General features: G+C 41.3%; 2 protein-coding genes across 3 annotated transcripts in view; one reads left to right on the top strand and one right to left on the bottom strand.

Moving 5' to 3' along the window:
- GABRA5 (gamma-aminobutyric acid type A receptor subunit alpha5) overlaps positions 1 to 21,522 on the bottom strand; it is an 88,717-nt gene extending 67,195 nt beyond the window's left edge. The window contains exons 1-6 of one of the 2 annotated variants that reach the window (XM_058736904.1): positions 21,440 to 21,522; positions 19,800 to 19,858; positions 19,257 to 19,413; positions 5,926 to 6,047; positions 3,508 to 3,575; positions 3,177 to 3,397 (exon numbers count right to left, since the gene is read on the bottom strand). In XM_058736904.1, the coding sequence (XP_058592887.1) occupies positions 3,177 to 3,397; positions 3,508 to 3,575; positions 5,926 to 6,047; positions 19,257 to 19,342 (497 nt within the window). In that variant the 5' untranslated portion in view covers positions 19,343 to 19,413; positions 19,800 to 19,858; positions 21,440 to 21,522. Of the gene's footprint in view, positions 1 to 3,176; positions 3,398 to 3,507; positions 3,576 to 5,925; positions 6,048 to 9,078; positions 9,174 to 19,256; positions 19,414 to 19,799; positions 19,859 to 21,439 lie in introns of those variants that run through there. The other variant, XM_058736905.1, reaches the window with a different exon arrangement.
- The window catches only part of GABRB3 (gamma-aminobutyric acid type A receptor subunit beta3), a 475,998-nt gene that overhangs the window by 58,502 nt on the left and 391,190 nt on the right, over positions 1 to 26,306 (top strand). The gene's annotated exons all lie outside the window — the stretch shown is intronic.

The raw sequence follows: 26,306 nt of genomic DNA, 5'->3' as shown, positions 1-26,306 counted from the left end.
TCTCTCTCAAATATAAATAAACATTAAAAAAAATTTAAAAATAAGATGTGGGGGACAGGGAGATGAGAGTAGGTCACTGTCTTCCAATTTATGTGCTCATAAAAGAACATGGATCACCAGATTTGGCATGCTCCCTGAGAGACGTGGTAGTCCTATATCACATGGGCTTGCTGGGTCATGGAATTGGGACATGCTGCAAGTGAGGACAACCACAAGTTCTACCCAGGAAATAGAACAATTAGCAAGGCTGGCCAGAAGGACAAGTCATTCAGTCCCTAGATAGACTAATGTCAAGCTCTGGGCTCTGCACCTCTTCTCTCTTCAGCCCTGCAAGGGAAGGCCCAGGAAAACTGCTGCACTGAGGTTCCCTTTGAGGATTCCTGGCCACTTGTCTAATGTCTGAAGTACAACTCTAGGGATGATTCTATAAAATGTATCACTCTGTTTGCCAAAAGACTGTCCTCAAACAAATTGTTTAGTACTCTATTAAGTGTCCTCTCCTTGAGGGTCCAACAGGAAATATTTGTTTGTACTCTATGGAATTATCCTGAGCACCTGATGATTTTTACCTTTACATCCTATAAACAGATGACCCATTGGTGGTAGAAAGTTCTTTAGAACCAAAATTGACAATGACTTCCAGGAAAGCACCTAAGGTTTTTGGGACACATTTGGGGAGTGTGTATCTCAGAATACTACTTTACTATTCAAATGATATCTGGACCATGGAGATTTTACACAAAAACCATAATCTGCATGGAGTTATTTTTAGAGGTTGGTAACAGTACTTTATTAGATATTTGTCTCAGTGCATCACAGGAACCCTAATTTGTTCTACACTTTCATATTTCATCTTTTTCATTAGGTCTCAAGTTTGAATAAAAATGTAAAAAAATATAGTTTTAGCTGGAAAATGTACTAAATTTTTTATATTCCTTCAAATGTTTGGTATCATAAGTAACATAATAATAGAAATCTTTGCCCATAAAGCTTAGTCTATATTTCTAATTATTTCCTTAAGATTGACATTACATGGGAATTCCTGGATCTAAGTATATCATTGGTTTTGCAAGGCTTGACAGGGGTGACCCCAGTGCTAACCAGAAAAACTGTAACAACAAAGGGGTGGGGGCGCTGAGACACCACTGGCCGTTTGATAGTCACATCACACTGTCTTTGCCAAATCAATAGGTAAAATGCCATCAAATTATAGCTATAGTTCTATCACATTAAAATTCATAACACTTTCAACTGGAACTATTTCCACATTCCAAATGTATATGACTGGAAGAGAAAACTCATTATCAACTTTGAAAATCATTAGCAGACTTCCTCTACATAAACAATGAAAAATTCTACTGCTGACAAGTTGCTCTGGTTCTCACTGTCCTCCTTCTGGGGATGACATTTGACAATAGTAAGAAAAAGGCTATTATATGTTTAGTAATGTTGCAGCCCTCCAATTTTCAAATATGGTGGATTAAACAAGGAAATTGCTAAGACTGAATTCAAATTCCTGCTGCCTTTCTCACTAGCTATGTGACCTTGGGCTGATTATCAAACCTTTCTGAGCCTTGTTCCCTTTTTTGGTTAATGGAAATGGTGTCACCTAGTGGCCATGCTGTTTGAGGACTGAAGGACCTGTGAATTTGCCAGGTACACAGACACTCAGTAAGAGGCCCTTCTGCTACCTCTTCCCCTTCTAAACAAGGAGCCTACCTCACCACCCTGTTTGAACAATCATAGTCTTGGATCCAAATATAATCTTTTGGTGATACAAACCAGATGTGAACCAAGCACAATAACCTGTGAGGACTAGGGATATTTTTTTTCTATGAACAGAGTGAAGGTGCACAGCAGGCTCACATGGTGCCCCCACATTAATGGCATCTAATCATTCATCCCAACCGGCATCTTCCAAGATCTGGGACTCTTCACACCTACCCTCTGCTCACAAGGCTAAACAAAGTACCCTTGGATTCACTGCACAGACTACCTTTTACAAGAATGATGACCAAGGACTAATTTTCACCACTTGAGATATTTTGTAGCTTTTCAACATACTTCTCTGCACGGAAAAGGCACTGTCCTGGGGCACTGATGTTCACAATGCATGCTTCATCCATGTGCATAACATGTTCAAGATCAATGTAGGGAAAAGGAAAGAGTGAGAAATGGAACAAAATGCTATGGTATGTATTACAAGCTCATTTACCAAAATCCTTATTGGACTGATATAAAAAAAATTGAGACATGCTGTCAAATAAGTTTGGGACACAATGTATCAAACATTCCTCAGGACATATGTTAGGACATGCAGCCTCAGAAGATGACAACATCAATGTTATTTCCACTATGATGACTTCTTTTAAATATGAAGTTTATTGTGAAGAATTCTAAGTAAGGAATTTCAATAATTCTCATATAAATACATGCTGTTTTTAAAATTTTATTTAGCTTTAGTGCTTTTTAATTCTTTTGACTTAAAATAATCTTTTCTTGAAAAATACTTAGGCCTACCATGGAAACTGAAAAGCTATGAAAGAGACTTTCTTGCCAGTCAATTTATTGATTTATTCAGATGCAATGAATAATTCAGAACAACAACAAAAAAAATGACTACTGATCATTTTAAATTAAGAATACTAAAATTTAACCTCAGCATTGGAATGTTATCAAAGCATATGAGAAATGGGCTTTTACAATTTACAAGAGTACACAACTGCAATAAGAAAGGACCCCCGTAGAGGGTTTTAAATAAAAATTTTATAAAATAAAATCTCCCTAGCTTACATTATTCTGGGTCACTCTCTGAAAGATGTTTTCGATCTTGAACCAAATAAACAAGTGGACCGATAGCAAACACATGGACCTATAGCAGTTCAAGGAAATAAGCTATATGGACATCAGTATGGGCAGGTCAAAAAGTAAAAATCACCCAAAGCACGCATATGCGCGCACACACAGCAATTTTTGAACTCAATAGGCTGCGGGACCCTTGCGGCGAGACTGGTGGCTACGTTTGCCCTGCAATGCGCCCCTGGCCAGACACGCTGCCAACCCCTCCCCCCCTCCCCGCCCCACCCACCACTCAACCTCAAGCGCTGCACCAGGGTCTGGGCTAAGCCATCGCCCCAGTGCTGTGCGCGCCCTCTCCCCACGCTGTCCCGGCTCACCGCATGGTGTAGAGCAGCGTGCCATCGTCCTCCAGCCTCAGCAGCTTGTTGGGCGTGGTCATATTGTGGGCGATGGACTTCTTCCCGTTGTGAAAGAATGTGTCTGGGGTCCAGATTTTGCTGGCGAGAAGATTGTTGAGAGGGAGGCGCTGCATGGGCCCTTTAAACCGAAGCCTTTCATCTTTCCAGCTTTGTCGGAAAAACACATCTATGGTATATTCCTAATGCAAAGGAAGGCAACCAGGTGATGCCTTAGTAGAGAAGGCCCTTAGGGGATTTGGTTCAGTGCCTATTTAGAATGATCTGGGCGGGGCCATGCCCTGAGACCTACCATTTCCGTGTCGGATACTGGGCCAAAGCTGGTAACGTAGATGTCCGTCCGCACCTGAGTGATTCGCTCTGAAACACAGACACAGGTTCCTGCCTAGGCACCGAACTCACATGGAACCACCCGTCATAGCGTATTTATGTCCTTAGTCCAGTAACCAATTTCATTCTTGGCAATCAGAGGGCTTTTATAATGTGTTTTTTAAATTTGAAGGACTAGACTAACACCAAATGAAATCAAACTGCTCCAAATTATAGCAGGAACTAACATATCCATCATGTAAGGAAAGGGTCTTAGCTCTCATTACACTTCTTGCCCCTTTGGGGGCAGTCGTGAACAGAGCAGAGAGGGATCCTGGTTGTTTGGCCTTGATTGGTCTTTAGTTTCCTCCTCCCTAAACCTGGAACAGTAATTCCAACCTCACAGTGCCTAGCCTCACTCTCCTACAAACAGCTGCTTTCCAAAGGGTTAGGCAATTGTGATGAGGGGATAAGATTTAAAAGAATCTCTAATCAAAACTGCACTATTAGGTGTTCTCTGAGGAAAGGATGTATGACTTGGGACAAGACCACTTGAAAAGGAAGACCCACTTCCTTATATGTCACCTTATATGTCATTTTGAATTGTTAGAAATTTCTATCATGAGAGACTATTATAACAATTAAAATTATTAAAATATATATGGCAATAAAAGTAGCTAATAATATTGAGGGGAAATTTGTGTGTGTGTTCCTTGGGCATCACCTTGCAACACCCTGTGGTCATGAATGAGGACAATAGATTATACTACAGTCCACCATTAATAACCCCAAACCACTGGATGGTATCACCACTGACTCAGAGCTTCAGGGGGCAGGGCTTTTTCTCCCTGCATCTCATTGTGTGGTAACCATATATGTACATGGTGTGTATTTATATGTGTGCAGGTGTACTTCTTAACTTAAGGTATGGTGCTGTGTGCTTTTGGCACCTGTCTTCCCACTGAGATGCCTGCCCCAGCAGGCAGCCCCTTTGGCTCTATGTGGTGTCCTCAGGATCCTGCTCCACAGGAGTGTGACACATCCTGGGTGAATGAGAGAATATTGTATAGCAACAACTCATTGATTCTCTACGTGTTTTGATCCTTGTGGATGTGTTCAAAGGGACAGAGGTTGCTGGACACAGGAGACCCAGGGACATAACTCAGAGGGTGGAGTAAGGGGTGTCAAGGAGGCTTTGTGGACTTTTCTTTGCCAAAAAGGTAGAGAATGGCAACTCATGCTTTAAGTGAATCTCCCTGTTAGAAATGTAATAATGAAGGGGCACCTGGGTGGCTCAGTCGGTTAAGCGTCTGACTTTGGCTCAGGTCATGATCTAGCAATTTGTGAGTTTGAGCCCCGCATTGGGCTCTGTTCAGATGGTTCAGAGCCTGGAACTTGCTTTGGATTCTGTGTCTCCCTCTCTCTCTGCCCCTCCCCTGCTCGCACTCTATCTCTTCCTCAAAAATAAATAAACAAAAATGTAATAATGGAAAAGAACTACTTTTTCCTCTGAGAATGTAGTTGTTAGAGGGTCTCAAACTTACTTAATGGAGTAAATTCAAATGCACTACATCTAAATGGACTCGAGTCAATGCATTGCAAATGCCTGGAAACAGCACACAATTCTCAGCACAAAATTAAACTATGCTAAATTGAACCCAGAAAGTGCATTTTGCTATCCACTTATTTTTATCAATTTCCATGGGGTTAAAGTAAATACAATGATTAGTGAAAAGATTAAACATAATATATAAGATGGAAAGAACAATTGCATTAAACAGTGTATTTGTGAAAAAGACTTGCATCAGTACAAGAGTAGGAAGTTGATTATAAATTATTTCTTAACTTAAGGTAGTTTCGGCTTTAGTAACACCTAAGAACTGGTTCCTCCTTAAATGGAGCAGAATGGATGTTGGGGGGGGGGGGGGCGCCTGGGTGGCTCAGTCAGTTAAGCGGCCGACTTGGGCTCAGGTCATGATCTCTCGGTCTGTGAGTTCAAGCCATGATCTCTCGGTCTGTGAGTTCAAGCCCCGCGTTGGGCTCTGTGCTGACAACTCAGAGCCTGGAGCCTGTTTCAGATTCTGTGTCTCCTTCTCTCTGACCCTCCCCTGTTCATGCTCTGTCTCTCCCTGTCTCAAAAATAAACAAAACGTTAAAAAAAAAAAAAGAATGGATGTTAGGATTATCTAAGGAAAAGGGAGTTTGCATGGAGACCACATCCCCCAGCTTCTTGTACCTAGATAATGAATATAAAGGATGTAAGAACCTTGGCAACAACTGTCAGTTTAAACTCTGGCAAAAAGCTCCTTAATAAATTGGTTGAATCACAGCAGATGTGAGCTTGAGACTGAGTGTAAGCTTTTTCTGGGGTCTAGCGGGCTGCAGCTGAGAACCCACTCACCTCCAAGGCCAGGCCGCAGTCTATTGTCATAGCCATCCAAGAGCCCATCCAAGATTCTGGTAAATATTGTGATGTTGTCATTGGTCTCATCTTTTACTGAACTGGTTGGCATTTGTGAAAAGCTTTTTAACAGAGAAACAAGAGTTAAAACTTGCATTAAGAATTTAAAAATTCTCAAAATACAGAAAACAAAAACATAATATGGTGACTTGTCTTGGAGGGAAGGCACCTGAAAACAGTCTCTTCTACTAATCCAGGATATTGTTTTTCATAAATAAGCCTTAATTCTTGAATTTCCAGAGAGTGTGCTGGCTCTGGGCTGTTTGTCCTGACATCATGCTCAAAAATCCATCCTTCCCTGATTCCGAGGCACAGTGTAGCCATTTTTAAAACATTAGCCACTATCCATAGACTAGCAGAACCTAATCCACTCTTAGGGGATTTCAGAAGTTTGGTTTAAATACTGAAAAACTGAGTCTTCATATTAGTGGATCACCTGTGATGAGCAGTGGGGTGTGGAGAGGACATTCAAAATCTATGCAATCTGAAAGATAAGATTGTTGGGCCCAAATTTCACTGCATCGCTAATTGGGAGCATTTGTGCTATGAGGAATATGCAGAATATGGTGATAGAAACAATCATATGGTGATAGAAACAAAAGTTTATGAAATCTCTCTGGGCTTCCCTACTCATCAGCACTGCCTGTTGCTGGCACATTCAGGTCCAGACAAAACAAAGCACATGACCCAGGAGCCATGAGGTGTAAAGACCAGTCTGAAAGCCTTTATTAGGGTTTACCCAGAATTGCCTCAGATAAGGGACTCGAGAAGCACAGTATTCTGAATGACCCAGTATGTCAGACTTATAGTAAAACCCCAAGAAAATCAGGCTGAACCTTCAAAGAAAAACGCAAGAACAATTCTGGTTTTCTCAATTCAGTGAAGTTATCCAGGCCCCAAAAGTTTATGTAGATGGGGCAAATGGAAATGAGAAACTGCCCTCTGCAGATGTGGGTAAATTGAAGAAGTTACTTGGGAGGGAAAGAAAATCACCAGTCTAGAAGATGGTAATACACCTCAGAAACATGGATCGCACCACAGGATTCTACAGCTGCTTTCAAATCTTGCAAAAAGCGAGATGTTTGGAATTTTCAAGAACTCAACATACACATTTGGTGTGGATACAAGGAGAACTTATGCAGCTGAAAGCCAGCTGTGGGCCCCAGGAAGTTAGCATCCTTGGCGCTTGGGAGAAGAACAGGAGACCCCTGGAACTTCTCTGAAGTGCCTGCTGTGGTACCCCAGCTCTCCATGTGACTATTTCTTTTCCATAAATTGTCTGAAATGAGAGTGAGACTGACCATCAGCAGTTGGCTGCTGAGAGTAGAATTGATGTGTGCTTGCCCCACCCAGTTCTTGAAACTTGGGTCATTTTTATCGATTGCATCTAAACAAATCAATTCTTTACTGCTCTGAAGCTATTCCGTTTTGAATGAGAGAGTATAAAGTTCTTTTGATCTAATTTTCACATCATCATTCACTGCATATAATTGAATCTCTAACAAGCTAAAATTCAGTCCTGTTCGTATGCAGCCCACGGATACAATATTTTACTCTGGGACTTAGTGTTTGAAAATATTAAATTCCCTTTTCTCTGACATCCACTGTAGTTTCACACTTTAGAATGATGAAGAACTCAGTCTCACAGACCTAATACCTGGGCAAAAGGCCTTAATACTGCCTTCCAGATTTGTGAGAGAAAGAAACAGTGATATTTTGCATTTTCCCAGTTGTGTAAACTGCTCAAACCACATCTGGCCTCACTGTCCACCTCGTACGATGTTCATAACTTTTATCAGTAAGTTTGGTCATTCAATTCTAGGCTATGTCTAAATGTCCAGTTTGGGGGCAGGGCCAGTCTTCACTGGCTCTCTAACTTAGAATAGAGGGGAGAGCATACACACTAGCAGAAAAAGTATATTACTTCCATGTGCAATCTACAAAAGACAAACTTGTAGAAACATAGTAGAACGGTGGTTACCAGGGGCTGAGTGGGGGAAATGGGATGTTGTTCAAAGGGTATACACTTTCAACTAGAAGATGATTACATTCTGGAGATCTAATGTACAGCATAGTGATTATGGTCAACAATATTGTATTATAAGCTTCAAATTTTCTAAAAGATTAGATCTTAAATGTTCTCACCACAAAAAAGAAATGATAATTATGTGACATGATGGAGGTATAAGCTAAGGCTACATACTGTAATATATAAATGTATTAAATCAACACATTATACTATCAATTATATTTCAAAATTTTTGATTAAAAAATAACATCACTATCAGAAAAAAAGAAAAGAAAAATCATACCAATGTTTCAAATATATTTTTCTATGTTATTTATTACCTGTTGTGAAATGTTCTCAAATTACATTTGATCCGAACAGCCTGAAGAGTATTAGGAGACAAATACTTAACTACATCACTGACCATTTGAGATATTCCCAACACTGTCCACTTGTGGGGGTCATCTCCATGACCACTGCTTTCCTTGGCCCTCTGATGCACTGCTTCACCACAGTTTCAAAGAAACACAATCCCATTTGGCTCTGAATCCTACTTCACAAATACCCAAATCATTGCCAATATCAATCCAGTAGGATGCAAAGCTTAAGAATCCCAAATCTCACCTTCTACTTATTGGCCAGAATTTTTTTTTTTTAAACGTGGGGGGGGGGGCTATTTATACCCCTTCACACATCATTACAGTTTTATTGGAAAAGTTTCAATATGTGCCCTATTCTGACATAAGTGCTTCTTGTACTTATCTGTGGGCCTATTCATGATAGAGCTATGGCTGGGGTTTGCTGTGGCTTCTCTGTATTTACTGAGGATAGGACCTAGGAGGTAGGAAACAAGTTCTAAAAGAATCTCTTAAAATGCTTTTCAGAGCAGGAGTCGAGGTTTTCTCTCAGGACCAACTGGTAGCCCTTCTCAGGTCATAGGTCATCCTAAAAATGACTAATTTGCAGCATGTGGTTATGAAATGCACCATTTCCACAATCATGGAGACAAAGGCCCTTTTTGTATCACAGAAAGCAAATGATATGCCTACACACAGGAGAATCTCACAAATGTCTGGCAAACTTACCTGTTCCTCTCTCAAGGTGCATAATCTTCCAGGGCTGCTTCTAAGGTACAGAGTAACTTTAGCTTGCTTTGTTCCATTTTGATTAGTTGAAGCCACTTGAAACCAAAATAATACAAAAACACTGGGCTATGCCTTCAATGAGCAATAATGCAAAGTTACATCTATGAAGTCTCTGGGTAGAAACACAAGACTCCCTCATCTCTTTGAACACTCACTCCACTTAGGTTCAGAAGGCAGGCTTGAGCTTGCCGACATTCCATTTCAGAACTGTATTGAGTATAACCAAAGAACTCTGCTGATCCTTAGGTCAACTGTAAATACACAATTGCTTCAAAGATAAGTTCAGCTCTCTGGGGGAATGGATTTTTGTGAGCTGAAACAAAATCCATTATTACTGACAATAACCTTGGACATAATAGAAATACTTGAAAATTTTGGCAGCTGACGCTTCAGCATGAGGATTAATTAGATTCTCTTAAAATATGAATTGTTTCCTTATATTTAGTGCATATTGTCTATAAAAACATGTCACATTTAGTCCATGTGAATAGTTCCAACACTGCCAAATTATTGATGTTCCAGAAAGGGGGTCCTAAGGGAAACGCAGAACCAACCATCTTGTTAAAACACCCTGATTTCCTTGCTAAAATATTCGTTCTTACAAAAGATGCTAGGACCTGATCTCTAAACTTAAACACTTTTCCAATTATTTTAGCCTGAAAAATAAGGAAATTAGGTCACTAAGCCCCATATTCTAGCCTGAGAAAGGAAGGTGGTGATTGTTAAATGGGCAGGGACATGGGTGGGCACAGTAGGATAGCAGAGTGAAGCTCAGAGGTGTGGAAGGTCTTCTCAAAAAGCTACACAATGGTACCCCATCAGATAAGTTCTGAACTGTTCAGACACTTAGGAGGTGAAGTGGAGAATGAGAAATTAAAATAAATTTGGTCCACTAGTGGGTTTAACACACTGTTTAAGAAAAATAAACGTGAATGTCTTCAGAAAGGGTAAACTCTTGCTAGTGTGCAAATTTTCCACTTTTCCCAGTTGTCTTACATCTGACTTCTTCAAGGCATTTGATTTTAGACTCCTGCATTAGCTTCATTCTGATTTCTAGGCCCTAGAGATTTGGCTTTAATTGCTCCCTGAGAAACAGCTACTAGTATTATTATTTTTTTTTAAGATTCCCAAGTGATCCTCATGTGCAGCCATAGTGGAGAGCAACTGCTCTAGGACTATCTAGATTGGAAATGGAAAGGATGGTTTGTAAGCCAAGTGCCAGAGTGACTATAAATGACCTCAGAGAGCTTCTCTCCTCCATTACATCTTCAAGAGGCTGTATGATGAGCTCAGTGCTTATTCCAACAGCTCAGGCCAACAAATGTATTTGGGATGTCAATCATGTATGTTCCTGGTGTTGTGGTAAGTACCGAGGATGTGAAGATGACAAAGATGGTATCCCCAAACTGTCAGACAGAGCTGTGTTCTAAGAGAATCAATCATGTTTGCAGAGGATTTCAATAGCACATCGTAGATGTAGGGATCTATGTGATACATAGGACATTCTAGGAAAACAAAGGAAAGAGAAGGAACTATGTACAGTGCTAGAGGAGGAGAAGAGAACTGACCTGAGACTTTAAACATGAAGATCTAGTCTCAAGCTAAAGAAGGAGATGTTGAAGGGGTTGTGAGCAGTGGCCTCAGGTTAGGAAATGATGATGTTTGCAGAGGGTAGTAAAGAACCTTGGTGAGTAAAGTAATGCATGTCAGTGGAGAGCAGCACATATCAAACCATAAAGGACTTCACATGCCATGTTGCACTCCTAGGGTCAGTCCTGAAGGTAGTGGGAGCTTCAAAGCAGTTAGACAGGGGTCACTTACTTTACCTGTGGCTCTTGGGCACTTTGCAGATGATGGACTTGGCAGGGGCAAGGCTAGAGGCATGGAGGCCAGTTACTCAGGCAATTGCAATGGTGATAGAGATGTGGTTGCTGGAGCCACCAGCAAGGTTTCTTAGGGAAGATGTGGGGAGGAGTCTGAGCACAGCAGGGTAGGGAATCCCAAACAAGTTACCCCCCAAATCAGACAGTTACCACACAGAGTTAACCCTGTAGTAGAATCCATGCATTGCTCTGAAAAGTGAGTTGCATTAATTCAATCTCAGAGTAATTTTGTTCTTGAGGAACTGTGAAGGATTTTACTCCAATATAACTTTATCTCAGTATTATAATTTCTAATGATAATAACAACAACAACAATATGTTGCAGATTCCATCTTTAAAGGTATTTCATTTTCCAAATGATGCCTGATGAGGTCTTATTTTGGCATTTAAAAGGGTACAAGTTCAAGAGTTATGTCACCCTTTCTGGGGTTTAGAAAAGTCTGTTGAGTAATGTACCACAAATGGTGCTATTGAAGGCTAAGAGTGATGCATTTCTTTGTGATGTTATCTCTGCTTATATTGACAGCCATTTTTGATTTATATAAAATGGGATCCATAATGGCAATGAACTTACTTTGGGAATGGAACTAAGTTGCTTTTAAGTGGCAGTTTCCCTGTCTTCTTAAATTGCATTTCTTTCTGCATTCTTTCCACAGCATTTAATTACTTCTAAGAAATATATCTTCAGTTTATTTGCTTGTCACTTTAATCTCATTAAATAAGTACCTTTAAGTGGCACTGTTGTGTGATGTTTCCCTGAGACATCTAAATTTCCACTGCACACCACTTTAACCATTTGAAAAACTATATAAAAGAAAATAACAAACATGGTGGACACTAGCTAGACAATGGAAGTCAATCTTAAGTTTCCAAATAAGAGTTGTCCCCTCTTGTGGTGGAAACATGGACTTGAAATGTGTCTCATGTGGACGAAGTCATGGCCATGAAACATTATGCCAGAACTCTTAGATTGTTTTCACTGCCATGGGCCTCACATCAAAGGTGCCCCCAGCCCTGCCTATCAGCTCCCTAATAGTGCTCAAACCTACCCCTGCTGGCACCCTTCGTGTAGTCTCTTTACTCTTGTCCACTTCACTGCAGCCCAGCTCAGAATCATACCGCCTACAAGGTAAAAAGTCGGTCTCCCATCTCATAGGCCACACCCCCTTCATCTAAACCTACCCACTTCCCTAGACTCTCCCCAACCACACAGGATGCCCCCTGTGTGTGATTATGCTGCACAGGAACCATCCTGGTGTTTATTACACATGGTTTTCCCTCCATCCCTAATAATTCCTATCATCAATTACATTTGTTGTAACATATCAGGTCTTTAACATGTCTTTCATTCACCTTATATTCCCTTCCAGTTAGCATTCCATTCTTTGCCCCTCTTCTACTCAAAACTCACTGAAGAGTTGTCTATACTAGAAATCTCTGCTGCCTTTCCTTCCTTCTCTTGGACCCACTCCAGTCTGGCTTTCACTGCCTACATCCCAAAGAAGCCTTTCTTCTGGATGCTACTGCACAATGCCCGATCCAACAATCAGCTCTCAGTCCTTATTTGACCACATCTCCCTTCTTACAACACTTCCTCCTCTTGGCCTCAGGATGCTGCCCTCTTTGTTCTTCCTATATTCACTGACCTCCTCCTCTCACTTGCCCCCACCCCCTTGCCTTTCTAAATTTACACAGAGCACAGTCCAGGGACCTTTTTTTGGTTTATATTCAATCCCTAAATGATCTCAACCAATCTAATGGCTTTAAATATCTCCCATATATGAAAAACTTGAAGTTCATGTCTCTAGCCCCAATCTTTTTTGAACTCTGGACCTCTGTATCCAATGGCTGTCTGGCCACTTGGATATCTAACAGGGCTTAACATGTCCATAACTGCACTGAAGATTTTCACTAGAACCTTTTTAACTACTGTCTTCTCCAGCTCAGCAACAGGCAATTGAATCTGTCATGTTTTCAGGTCAAATACCAGTGGGGGGAAGGGGGTCATCCTTGACTCCTTTCTTTCATGCCCATGTCAATCTACTAACAAACCCCACTGGTCAAAAATCATCCCTCCCTTGGGTCACTGCATTCGCCTCTTAACTGCCCTGACTGCTCCTTCCTTTACTAACCACCCCTGCCCCAGATTTTGTTCTATCCTCCACTCAGCAGCCAGAGCAAGTTTTAAAGTTTAAGTCACATTACTGTCACACCTCAATTGGATCATACTTCACTCCTACTTAAAACCAATCCCAGACCTTCTTTGACTTACAAAATAAGAGCCAACTGCTCTTCCTGGTACTACCTAGCATGGCCTACAAATTCTTTCACCATATGACCCTTTCCCCCACCGCCCCACTGACCCTCTGATTATGCCTCTTATCAGTCTTTCCTTTCAATATCCTGGCCTCCTTGCTGTGCCTACCATCCAAGCATGCTGATACACTCGCTCCTCCTCTCACTTGTTCAGCCTTCTCCATGAACCGCACTGCTCACATCCTCACATCCCTCAGATGTTTGTTCAAGCATCTACCTTCAGTACACTCACTGTCTCCTACTCTAAATAATTCTTAATAGCAATTGTGACCCAACTGACATGGAAAAACCAGAATGCACCCTCCTTGAAGGCATGCTCTACTCTGCCCACCACAGGAACTCAGCACCTAGAACAGTGCCTGGAACATAGTGAGGACTCAATACACATTGATGCTACTAGCAGCAAGGCAATGTTCTCCACGATGCTCACATTGTAATCTCAGTTTGTGACTATGGATGTACTACATTATATGGCAAGAAGACTTTGCAGACGTGATTAAAGTTATTGACTTTGCTATGCTTAGGCCCTGGCCCAGCACCAAGCTTATCCTGTAGGTCTAGCAAACTTTGGGTGTCTCCTGGTCACAACATCCAGAAAGATAGCTAGCCTATACTTAGCAACCCCTCCCTACCTGGCCTTGTTTCAGCATTTAGCATACATTCAGCAACATATCCTTCACATCAGCCCTGTGACGTAGGATCCATTATTAACTCCACTTTGAGATTAGGAAACTGAGTTGCAGGCAGGTTTAGAAATTCCTCTGTAGCCACACAGTGAGCATGCAGCAACAGAGATCAGAGCAGCCTGACTGCTCTCTGTCAAAGTGATACCTAGTGCTATCTCTATAAACTTAACAGGGGTCCTAGAATAAGATCTAGTTTGATTATAGAGTGATGGCCCAATTTTTTTGTTTTGTTAAAATTGAAAATGATCTGGTCTTGGATTTCATTTATTTTTAGGTTTGCTTTTTGGTTTTGAAATAACTTGTTAAATAAATACAAATGAAATAGAGTTTTCAGTGAACTGCTAAAGCCTGTTTCCTAGCATATCTTACTTTTACTATCATATCCCTTCTCTATAATATTTTATTTCATAGGACATATTTTGTGTTTGATTTTATTTGAGCTGCGGCAGACACACTATCTTTAGAACAGTGTTATTTGAGTTCTAGATTAGGACATTCTTTTGTTCCCAATCTATAGATTTCCACCCTCATTCTTTCCCTTTTGATTGCACCTTAAATATTAGACATTCTGGAGAAGGTCCTGCAATGGAGAGCACTGGTCCAGGCCCTGAGGCCTGATATGGATCCTGATTCTGAAAATTAGACACATTTCCCTATGCTCTCCAGCCTGAGCTCTTTTCACTTACAAAAGGAGTTTTTTTCATAGTAGAAAATTAAATAGTACATTTTCTGAAAATGCTTTCTAGAAATGAAGGAAATATAAACCCATACAAACAATGATAATTATTGTTGCTACCAACAGAGTTCTATGATAAGATTTCTTTTTACTTTTGATTCTAATATTTTGTTCTCAAATTTCACACAAATTAAAATATGCATGTTATGCAATCGCACCTTTGTAAAAATTCAAAAGCCCATATTCTCTTTCTCCCCTTGAACCAAGCCAGTGACTCATCTTGGAGCTGATCGCCAGACCGGGTCGGCTAGGTTGGTGCTGGCCTACTGTCCTCCTAAGCTTTGCTAAGCTCACTGCCTGTTGGCATGAGGAACATGCTAAAAGTTTCCTCAATAGAGCATGTAATTGGAAGTATTTTCTTTTGGTACCTTAAAAAATGTTGGGCATTACTCTGTAGCAAGGTCTTAATCACCTTAATCACCAAATTTTTGCTATATGCAAGATCTACCTTTCTGATCTCTGGCCTTCTCTGCACCCTCCACTTAAGATGTCCCATCACCTGCCGGTGTCCTAACTGCTTAGGCGGTGCTTCTGTGTGCTTTTTGATAATTATTACAGTGACCATTTGTCCTGGACCTCATGAACCTGCAGCCACAGTACAGGAAGAACTTGCCATCTGGGGATTCAAAAGAGAGAACTTGCTATTTAAAAAGACATTGTGAATAGCTGAATGATTCAGAGATTGCACTTTCTGCTCAAGCTAAAAGAAAAGAACCATCCTTGAGAATGTGTATGAAAAATCTCTCTTCATGAAACCAAAGGTACAGGTTAGCACATGCATGTAGTCAGATAAAGAATAACTTTATCTATTCATTTTCATAAGTTACTTCTACAAGAGTCTGCTTTTAATTGCTAATTATAAAACACTGTTTACCAAAGTACATTGGAATGGTAGCTCCCATGTAATAAAATTCTAATGCACTTTTTCTTTTCCAATAGATAAACCTTTAAAATATATTTAATACAAATAAATGAATGGAAACAGATTTTACTATTATTACGTTGATAATACTCAATTTTATCTTATAATTATCATTTGTCAATTGATTCCGATAAAGTGATTTTTCAAATGATGATAAATTAATTCCAGTTTAAATTTAATATTATGCATTTTGATATATTGATTCAAATATTGTTTCTGTGCTAGTTTTTCTATACCCTGTACTTCTGATTACTGGTCTTATTAAAATAATTATAATGATTCAAATAATACCATGTCTCCAAATGTGACATAACATAAGGCTGACAGTTAAATAAGGCCTCTGTCCCATTATATGTTTGACTCATGCTCTGTTATGTAACTTAAAACTAATAAAAGAATTATAAAGGCTATTGAAAATGAGCTGCTGGTGACTCTAATCAAATCGAGAGAAGCAAAAGAAACAATACTCATATACTTTAAAAGCAATTTCACATTAATTATCATATAATTACCAAATATATTTTACTTATCAGATTTATAAATTTTCTGATTGCCAAATCCACATACTTGTCACAAACACTGAGTATAACCTTGTATATGCACAAAAGCTCACACTTGCCTCTTTCCTTTGGCTCACTGACCAGTCTTGTGTAACCCTCTTTACCCTCCACCAGTTGTCTGGTTTCTTTTATGTATTTGCAGGAGTCAGTATTTCTCTTGTCCTAAAATGTTCAAGTTAGGACCTTGCATGCTTCTTCTTTCATCTCTATTTGGAACCCAATCACACAAACTCTTTAGCGAGGAAAGACAAAACTTACCACTACTCTTTTTCCCCCGTAATCTCAAAACAAAAAACACTCTCTACCCCAATGCATAGAATAGCTTTCAGAATTACATTCCCTTCCTTTATAGATTTGTTTGACTCAGACCTACTAGCAAGCTCTGTTTGGCCAAGGACCACTAGGGTTAAATCACTGAGGAGTGCTAAGTAACAAATCCTAGCAGTTACTGTCTGGGTTAGCCCCACTCCCCGACTTTCCCTTCTCTAACTATAAGACTGAGCTAATGATGCTTAGCTTATAAGGTTCCTCCTAGGATTTACCTAAAACAGATAACATAGCAATAGGTGTTCCATATTGTGATAGCTATTGTTTTGTCAAGATTTTAAGTCAAATGAGTGTTAAGAAACTTTTATTTTTTGCAATTAACAAAATCATTCTTAAGTACATTTAAAGTAATAAGCAAGTGAGAGGAGCCTCGTATAATAAAGGAAATCAATAGAAACTTGTGCTCCCAGATGTTGAAATGTCTTTTGTGGCTGGTTGTTGAAAGCCACACCTTGCTAGCCAGATTTTTGAAATCCCCCTTCCCATTTTGCTAGACACCCTACTTCACTAAATGCAACTAAACCCACAGGATCACAAGTTAGAAGCAGTCTGGAAACCTGACGCAAAATTCCACTTACAGGAATATCTTCTAATAAAAATAGTCTCAAATACTTAAAATAGTTATACGCAAGTATGTTCACTATAGGACAATTTATAACAGCATTATCGGAAAGAATATAAACATCCCAAATTAGGAAAATACTAGATGATGAAGCATTCATGCACTGTAATAATACTCATCCATTTTTAAATCATAAATATTAAAGAGTCTGTAATAACAAAACGACATGAAAAAAAAAGCACAGTACAAAACTGAAGGTGCGGTATGATCCCAACTATATAAAAATATCCATAGAAATAAGGGGAAGAAGACACCAAAATATAAAGGATGATAATTTCTGTGTGGGGGAATTAAGGATTTTTTTAATTGATATTCTGTGTCTCATGTATTTTTTGCAGTTAGCAGGCATTGTTTTAGGATGGACTATTGAGCATATGTCTTAAAAATTCAAAACTCCTCCAGCAGCTAATTCTCTAGGGAAGTTGAAGGGTCTTACACCACTTGTTCAATGTTAGCTTCCAGAAACTAACAATTATCTCTCTATTTTGAAGTTAACTTCAGAAAACCACCAAATTAAGTAAGAAATAAAGTATAGCTGTGTCTAATGGTTAACCTCCATATGCACATTACTTCATATTTTAGGCTTGCATCCACCAGGAAGTGTAGAAACTTCATGAGTATGCAAAGCACGATAATACATTCAACCAAAATCTTAAAAAGAAAACATGTTTCCAATCCTAGCATATTCCTTACCTCTTAAATATTGCTAAATATACGCAGTATGTCAGTAAACACACTACCTAATGTATTAACTTGGAAATGTAAGCACTGTGTATGATTTTACTTATGCAGCTTTCATTCAGGGGAACACCTGGAACAACATACTTTATAGGACTTAACAGATGGGAGAGACTTTGGAAAGGAAAATTTTCATTGAACAGATAAGGAAACTGAAGGCAGGGTAGGCGAGGTGTCCACCTAAGAGGAGCAGCAAGGCAAGAATAACAATGAATGCTCTGTTCCAAGGGAATACTCTGAATGGCTGAAATGGCTGCAACACAGGCATGTCCCGTGCTGAGGGACAGGCATGCCCCTCACTGACCTGGGTACCGGTCCCCATGTGGGGATGGTCACAAACCTCACTCCTCGGTAGAGACATGGAAATGTCAGAAGAGAAGAAAATGTCCAGAGGACAGAGAATGTCATGTACCTTAAGAGGGTCTTCCTTAATGGCCAGAGAGGTGTGGCCCAGAGGGGTCTCTGGGTAGCAGAGCCACTGTGTGCTTAAGATCTTTCTCTGATTTACATCAGTGCAGAGTACACTATGGAATTTTTGGAGCTGATTTTTACAGAACAAGTGCTTGGCAACTTTTGTCATTAAATTTAATTTATTAATTATGGTCCATCAACTTCAAGTTACAATCCTTTTGATTAGCTGGAACAGTTTTGGGGAGGAGAAAAGTGTGGAGGAATATCAGCACCTATACAAACATTTACCTGGAATGTTTGTTATCTCTAGTTTGATGGAAAAAAAACATAGAATGCGTACCCTGATACTAAGGCTGAAATGAAAGAGCTTAAAGGAAGGCATAGGCCCAGGTGTGTCTTGCAGACCTTCAGACACGCGTAGTTTCTAGTATCTCCACTTGCATTCAGGTGGCTACAGTTCAAGGCCTTTGGATCAGGCCAGAACCGCTGCCAAGTCCTGTCAATTCCACATAGTGTGGGCTTGCCTTTAAAGGCAATCCCTTTGCATAATGGAACCAAGGAGGGCAATCAAAACATTGAACATTGTCTTGTCCAACAAGCAGTAACTCCTTTATGTCTGCGAGCTTTTGAATCTTGTTTTAACCTAAGTAGAAGAAAACACAGCTGATTCTGAAACCATTTCTGAAAACATAGTCTGCCTCTTTTCTCTGACTCACTTCAGAGACCCCAAACGTGGCACAGCCTTGCTCAGAATGAGAGTGTGGTATAGGACAAGGACTCTATTTATTTACAATAAACTGAAGGGCAGGGGACTGCAAAGACGGCAAGTGAGGGTTTGTTGATGTACTACTCAGCAAAGTGTCTTAAAGGCACCTGTGCACTGAAAACCATAAAATAAAAGATAGATGGTAACTCACCCAAAGTGACTGGCTAAGTTCATGGAAATACAAAAGAGAAGGAGGTTTTTGATCATGATAAAGCTAGAAAACATTCCATTGTCCATTCCCAATGAGAATAATAGTTGACGCAGATGAATTTGGAATAACGGTTCCTTTCTTCAACTTGATCTTGAAGCTGAAAGGTACACAACAGGGAAAAGCATACAATGTGAATTTTTTTGTGTCCATTCCTGAAATCATATCCTACTGCTAGTACGCACAATTTACAAAGAAAGGAACCTGGCTGTCCTTCCCCAGCACGGCTCCACAGCAGGTTGTTACCTATGTCCACTGGGCAGTAAGTTGGGACATGGAAAGGAGTTACAATATGTCTTAATTTCTTTCTACTTTTACTCAGAGTGCAGACTCATTCTCCTAATTTATTTTTCCCACGTTTTACTTTGTTTTACTTTTCAGCTTATTATCAAATGACTGATTAGTCCTATTATTAGAACAAATATCTGAAGTTATCTGATCAACTGTATTTTGCATTTGTCAAATCCACAAGTGGAATCATTTTACCTTTCTGAATATTTGCCACGCGTTCAAAGCCAGCAAGCTACTCCTTGTTCTGCAATGTGCTGAGAGAAAGTATGTGGAAAGAGGGGAAAAAAGGCACATTTAAGAAACAAAGCTTCTATAGGATCACGATAAGAACTGCTTTCAAAAGAGGGTTGCCACATTCTCAGCATTCTGTCCCCATAACTAAATAACTTAATAATCCCTCCATTTGGGGAAGTCTCTCAGCTCTGTGCCGGGCCCTAATTAATGCATTTGAAGTCCAGGCAGGCACAGTCCCTGGGCTCTGCAACTAACCTTAGCGAAAGAACATATTTCTCAATATGCGCATAACGCAAATAGGTGCACATGATAGAGGAACACCGCGTGTTCACAAGGAACATTTTCCCAAGGAGACCCCAGGCAAACTCCGGAACTGGGAAACATACAACAGGTACTTCCACCTCAGAAGCGAAGGCCCTCGTGTCAAGAAGGGCAGGGTGCCATGCGGTGGTCTCCTGGGCGGGTGTCCTGAGCCTTGTCGCCAGACCCGGGCCGGAGTCAGGGCGGCGAGCACTCCGCGCTGCATGCGGGAAGCCCGGGCGGCGCCTCCTACTGCCCTCAACCCTGATCCAGGACCCCCAAAGAGAGGCTCCGCTCCCACGGTCCCCTGACCGCGGCGGGATCTTACGGGCGCAGGTGGGCTCAGGGGCAGCATTGCGGAGCCGCAGCCTGGCCACCCTGGCGCCGGCGGCCGGGCAGGGTCGGCCTCCCGCCCTGTCCGCAGCAGCGCGCCCCGCGCCTCAGTCTCGCCGACCCTTCCCGGCTCTTTGCTGGCCCTCGTACTCTCCCCTGCTCCAGCCTCAGGTCTGAGCCTCCTCAGCGAGAAACGCGTGCTGCAGCGGCGGCTCTGAGACCCCCCGGCCTCAAGAAGCCCGCGCGACCCACCCGCGACACCCCCGCGGAGTCCGCGCCCACCCCGCCAGCAGCTCCGGGACACCGCGCGCCTCAGAGCCCCGAGGCTGGCGGGGCCCTCCAGGTGGGCAATTTCGCCCCTCCGGCTCCAGGGACGGCGGCGGGTGTCCCCACACCCCAAGTCCTACCGGCGGGCCCGCGGTAGCTGCGCCCTGGTGCCCCGTCCGGCCGAGCCGCACAGCTCAGGCCGCCCCTGCCCTCCCGCTCTGCCTTGCCCCCGCAGTCGCCGGGGGAAAGTTTGCGCTCCAGGCTGCCCCAGGCGCCCCGCCTGCTCTCCACCTCCCATCTCGAGCCATGCAGTTCGAGGCTCGGGAGCCCGGAGGAGAGGGATGCGTGCCCGGTCGGGGCCGCCCTTCCTCTCACCCTCGACCGCATCTTCTTACCCCACTGCCGGGGAGGCAAGCCGTCGGCGAGGGTGCCGCCGCCGCCTCCGCCGCCTCCTCCTCCTCCTCCTCCTCCGCCTCCTCCTCCTTCTCCTCTCCCCCGGCTGGCAGGCGCGGAAGGCCGGTGCGGCGTCACCGCCCCATGCTGCCAGCGCGAACTTGCCCAGTTCTCCTGGGCCGAGCGGATCAGCCGCCCCGCGCTCCCGCCGCCGCCCTGCGGCCCCGCTCTGCGCCGCGCCCGAGGCCGCGCGCTGCCCCGCTGCAGATCCCCCCGCGCCCCCAGTGCACTCTCGCGCTCGCTCTCACCTCTCCTGAGCGCCACATGTCGTCTCTAGGATTGAAGAACGTTCCTCTGCAGAGGCGCTCCGGTAGAGGCCGCCAGACTCTCACCAAATGCGCCCTCGGGCCGGCTCAACAGAGGGGGAAGGGTTCAGCTCCAGAGGCTTGGCCCGGTTTGGGATAGGCCATACTTCTGAAGTTTCTTGATGGCTTTCAGGAACATACTGGGTGCCTTGTGTAACACCACTGGTTTCCCGTTTTTACAGAAGAACTGGGAAGGGAGTGTCAGCAAGGTTGTAGCCAGGGCCAGTGCTGGGAGTTAATTCTTTTTAAGTCCAACGCTGAGCATCCCCAACCTGGTGTCCTTACTCAGTCTTCAACACACTCCTCCATGTCCTCATCTCCTATTCTCTTTAGAAATAAACTCGTTTATGAGGCTTTTTAAAAAATAATTTTATCTGCAATTCATTGCTACAGGAGGGAAAGCCAGAGCAAAACTGGATTAAATTAGAATTAAACCCTTACCTACTTGCAGTATACATTTGGCATTTGTTTGTTTGTTTGTTTGTTTGTTTGTTTTTTCCTGAAGTGTTATTTCTTGACAAGAAGCCGCTTGTCAATGACAAGGGGCTGTGGGTCTGAAGACCTGAGAATAGGCCTGGGGTTGAGCGGAGGAAGCTCGCCAAGGAGTGCTCCTAGGACCCAGACATGGGTGCACTGCACCCATGCACACAAGGGCTTCAACACTGGGGTTTGTAGGAGTATGTCTGTCTCTGTCTCAGTGGTGCAGAGCAAAGAGGTGGCACTAATGACAACTGGAAGGAAATAAGGTCCCTTTCAAGCGACAAAACAAGATGGATGCAAAAGCAAGCACCTTCCTTAAATTTAAGATTGCAGCATCTTGTTTACCCAGGAGGTGGATGCCTCTTGACTATGAAAGCCTCCAGGAGAAAATGTTCAAGATTTAAAGTTAAACCACCAAGAACACGATGAGATTTATACTGTTATCCTGTATCTTTTGTGACACTGCATTGTTTATAGTCACTTTTAACAGAATAATTGTGAGAAAAGGCAAATTTCTAACTCTGCTTCAGAAAGGATCTTTAACCTTTCAGTGTGTGAAGTCACTGTATTTTTCAGTTATGCCTAATACTCTGTATTCCAAATCTAAGCTACCTGCTGGTACTTTTACACATTTCAAAAATTCCAAGATTCTCCAAAAATAAGTAATTGTAAATATATTTCTGAACAGGACATAAAAAGGTATGAATGTTGCAAATACACAAGAGGTGTTATTCTGAACATACATTTAGCCACAGTATTAAATCATTCTGATTCTAGTGGTTCTACATGAAATACAAATTACATAAAAGGCTTATTTGAAATTCTGGCTCTAAACTGGTTAACTTGAACACATACATTTCTTCATTTTCTAATTTTTCAAAAGAGATAACACTGATAAGTTTGTTGATGGTCAAAATCATTAAATTAAAAACAATCAGAATCAACTTAATGTAATTCTCACCTATTAGGAGAATTAAACAGCGTAGGGTAAATGAAAGGGTTCAAAAAACTAGTGAATCCAAAAGTTTACAGATTATGAAACAAAGTCATTCAGAAATTTATGAAAAAAAAATTTGTGGATATTCCAGGAATTACTTTTGGATTAGTGAGAGTTACATACATTAATTCTTCACAATAATACCTTATCAAGGTGTCACGGACAAATAATGAAATATAAGTGAATTTATGTTCTTTTGATGAATTATTTAAAAATTTTCCATATTTTGGGTGTAAGTTTTTTTATCAGTTTTAATTTCAGTACATATTATTGAATATATGGACATTGTTAAGTAAAATCTAAACTTGTATTCAATGTAAACTTGTAAAATCTAAAATTGTATTCAAGCATGGGGCTTGGATACTTACCGTCTCCCTGTGATAAAATGGTAATGCAGTCTCTAAAATAAACTAAAATGTTTATTTTAATATACAATTCAGTGTTTGCCCTGAGGAATAATGATCTTTCAACTGAATTCCCATTTATTCCACTAATATTTTCCCTTTTATTGAATGACATAAAGAAAAATAGTTACACTTCTGCAAAGCAGTAGAGGGCACCCCAGTTCCACATAACCTCAGGGTTAACCAGTCTCACTTTTAATTTAGTTTCCAGTGTGAGAGCCTAAAATAGCCGAACTTGGGGATGCTGGGCAATGGGTGGAGCATTTGCCCCAATAACATCCACTGTATGCCATCCAAAACAGAGATAGGGAAGGAAGGCTCTGTGTGAGTAGGTGTTGCAGAGATGGCTAAAACATGGGAAGCAATGTCACCATGAGGAAACAGAGCTTGACAAGAAGTTGAGTAGAGGATGTCATAAGCCAAGAGCCCATTTAACAAAATAAAGCATTTTTGTGGAACTGCATGTAATTTTGTATTTATTAAAAATGAGGGTAAAGAAAGAAAGAGGTAAGATGAGGCAGGTACACAGAGGCCAGGTTAAAGAAGACAGGAAATGTGGAGCTAAGGAGTTAACTTCCTCCTGCCAACAAGAAAAAGCTACTGAATAGTTTTGTTGGTCCGAGGAAGGACATGATTGTAGAAGAGATTCACCCTGGGAATTGTATAGGGGAAAAAAAAAAAAGTGTTGGGAGGAGACAAATCCAGGCCAGAAACAGGTAAGAATATCACAGTGCCAGCCCACGGTGGGAATTTAATAAATACTTCATTAATGGAACGATAAACTCATTGATTCTCAGGTATTCAAAGCAGAATTTTAAGTGCTTTGCCCAAATGGAAACAAGAGAGTCTTTTTTTTTTTTTAATGTTTATTTATTTTTGAGAGACCAGAACATGAGTAGAAGAGGGGCAGAGAGAAGGATGGAGACACAAAATCTGAAGCGGGCTCCAGGCTCCGAGCTGTCAGCACAGAGTCCAACGCGGGGCTCAAACTCACAAACTGGGAGATCCTGACATTAGCTGAAGTTGGATGCTTAACCGACTGAGCCACCCAGGCACCCCAAGAGAGTTTTGACTGTTAAGGAAACAGAAAGGTCAAGTCTGACTAGAAGAAGGAAAATTCCTAGGAAAAGATGACAACTGATTTGGACTCAGAAAAAGAATTTGGACATAAAATATCAGAAAAAGCAAAAGAAAGAGTAGGAAGAAGGGTAGAAGGTACAGGATGCTCTAAGTAATAAATACTCCATTCACAGAAAGCATACTCTGTGTTTTCAATCCATCATGTATTTATTTTATTTTCACTTTATTTAAGTTACAGCTCACATATTAGCACTCTGAAGGCTACATGTATACTATGGCCATGTTTTAATTAGCCAGCACTGTTTTAAAATAAATTAGAGGAACACCTGTGTGGCTCAGTTAAGCATCTCTTCATTTCAGCTCGGGTCATGATCTCATGGTTCATGATATCAAGCCCCGCTTTGGGCTTTGCACTAACAGCTCACATCCTGTTTGGGATTCTCTCTCTTCTCTCTCTCTGCCCCTCTCCCCACTCATGTGCATGATTGTGCTCTCTCTCTCTCTCTCTTTCTCTCTCTAAATAAGCAAATGAGTGAGTAAATACTCTAAATTTCTGGCTTTTCTTAAAAGAGAAAAAATAGAAAACAGATTTAGCAATAATAAGCATACATTCCCATCTTCTCATCCTACCCCACTCTACTTGTGGGCATGGGCTCTTTAGAACATTTTTTTCTTTTTACACTTAGCCTGCCCCCTTCAATCTGCCCCCCTTACCTGGCAAATATAGGGGCGCCTGGGTGGCTCAGTAGGTTAAACATCAGACTTGGGCTCAGGTCATGATCTCGCGGTCTGGTCCGTGAGTTCCAGCCCCACATCAGGTTCTGTGTTGACACCTCAGAGACTGCAGCCAGCTTCGGATTCTGTGTCTCCCTCTCTCTCTGCTCCTCCCCTGCTTGTGCTGTGTCTCTGTCTCTCATAAATGAATAAATGTTAAAAAAAACTATGTTACCTGACAAATAGAACCAACTGAGGTTTTTAAAAAGATTTACAATTTTTAATTCTGATTTCACTTTTCTCTGTCACTGGCTTGGTAGTTGTATCTATTTTATTTTGTTTTGTTCTAGTTGCTTCAGGGTTTAAAATAGATACCTTTATTTATTTTTATTTATTTTTTTCAACGTTTTTTATTTATTTTTGGGACAGAGAGAGACAGAACATGAACGGGGGAGGGGCAGAGAGAGAGGGAGACGCAGAATCGGAAACAGGCTCCAGGCTCCGAGCCATCAGCCCAGAGCCTGACGCGGGGCTCGAACTCAGGGACAGCGAGATCGTGACCTGGCTGAAGTCGGACGCTTAACCGACTGCGCCACCCAGGCGCCCCAAAATAGATACCTTTAAAATAATATATAGTCTACCTTTAAATTACATCATTTCATGTATAGTATATGAATCTTACAATATGCTTTTATTTTTTCTCTGTCCTATTTGCTGTTGTTGTTACACATGTTCTACATAGGTTAATTGTTAGTCAATTGTCTTTTAACAATCATCTCTTTTGTTTAATACCAGTAAAATATAATATAAAATTTACATTTAAATCTATTTAAGTGTACAATTAAGTGACATTAAGTTCACTCACTGTGTTGTGCAACAAACACCACTATCCATCTCCAGAACTTTTTCATCATTCCCAGCTGAAACTCTATAACTACTAAATAACCCACCCTCAGCTCCTGTTAACTACTGCTCTATTTTCTGTCACTGAAGAATTTGACTGTTCTAGGTACCTAATATCAGTGGAATCATATAACAATTCTTCCTTTGTGTCTTCCTCATTTTACTTGTCATAATTTTTTTCAGGATTCATACATGTTATAGCACATATTTGTACTGCATTCCTTTTTAAGGC

This window comes from Neofelis nebulosa, chromosome 7, assembly GCF_028018385.1.
Source record: "Neofelis nebulosa isolate mNeoNeb1 chromosome 7, mNeoNeb1.pri, whole genome shotgun sequence".
NCBI lineage: Eukaryota > Metazoa > Chordata > Mammalia > Carnivora > Felidae > Neofelis > Neofelis nebulosa.
The sequence above is the reverse complement of the archived record's forward strand: the minus strand, read 5'-3'. Positions and strand labels throughout refer to the sequence as shown.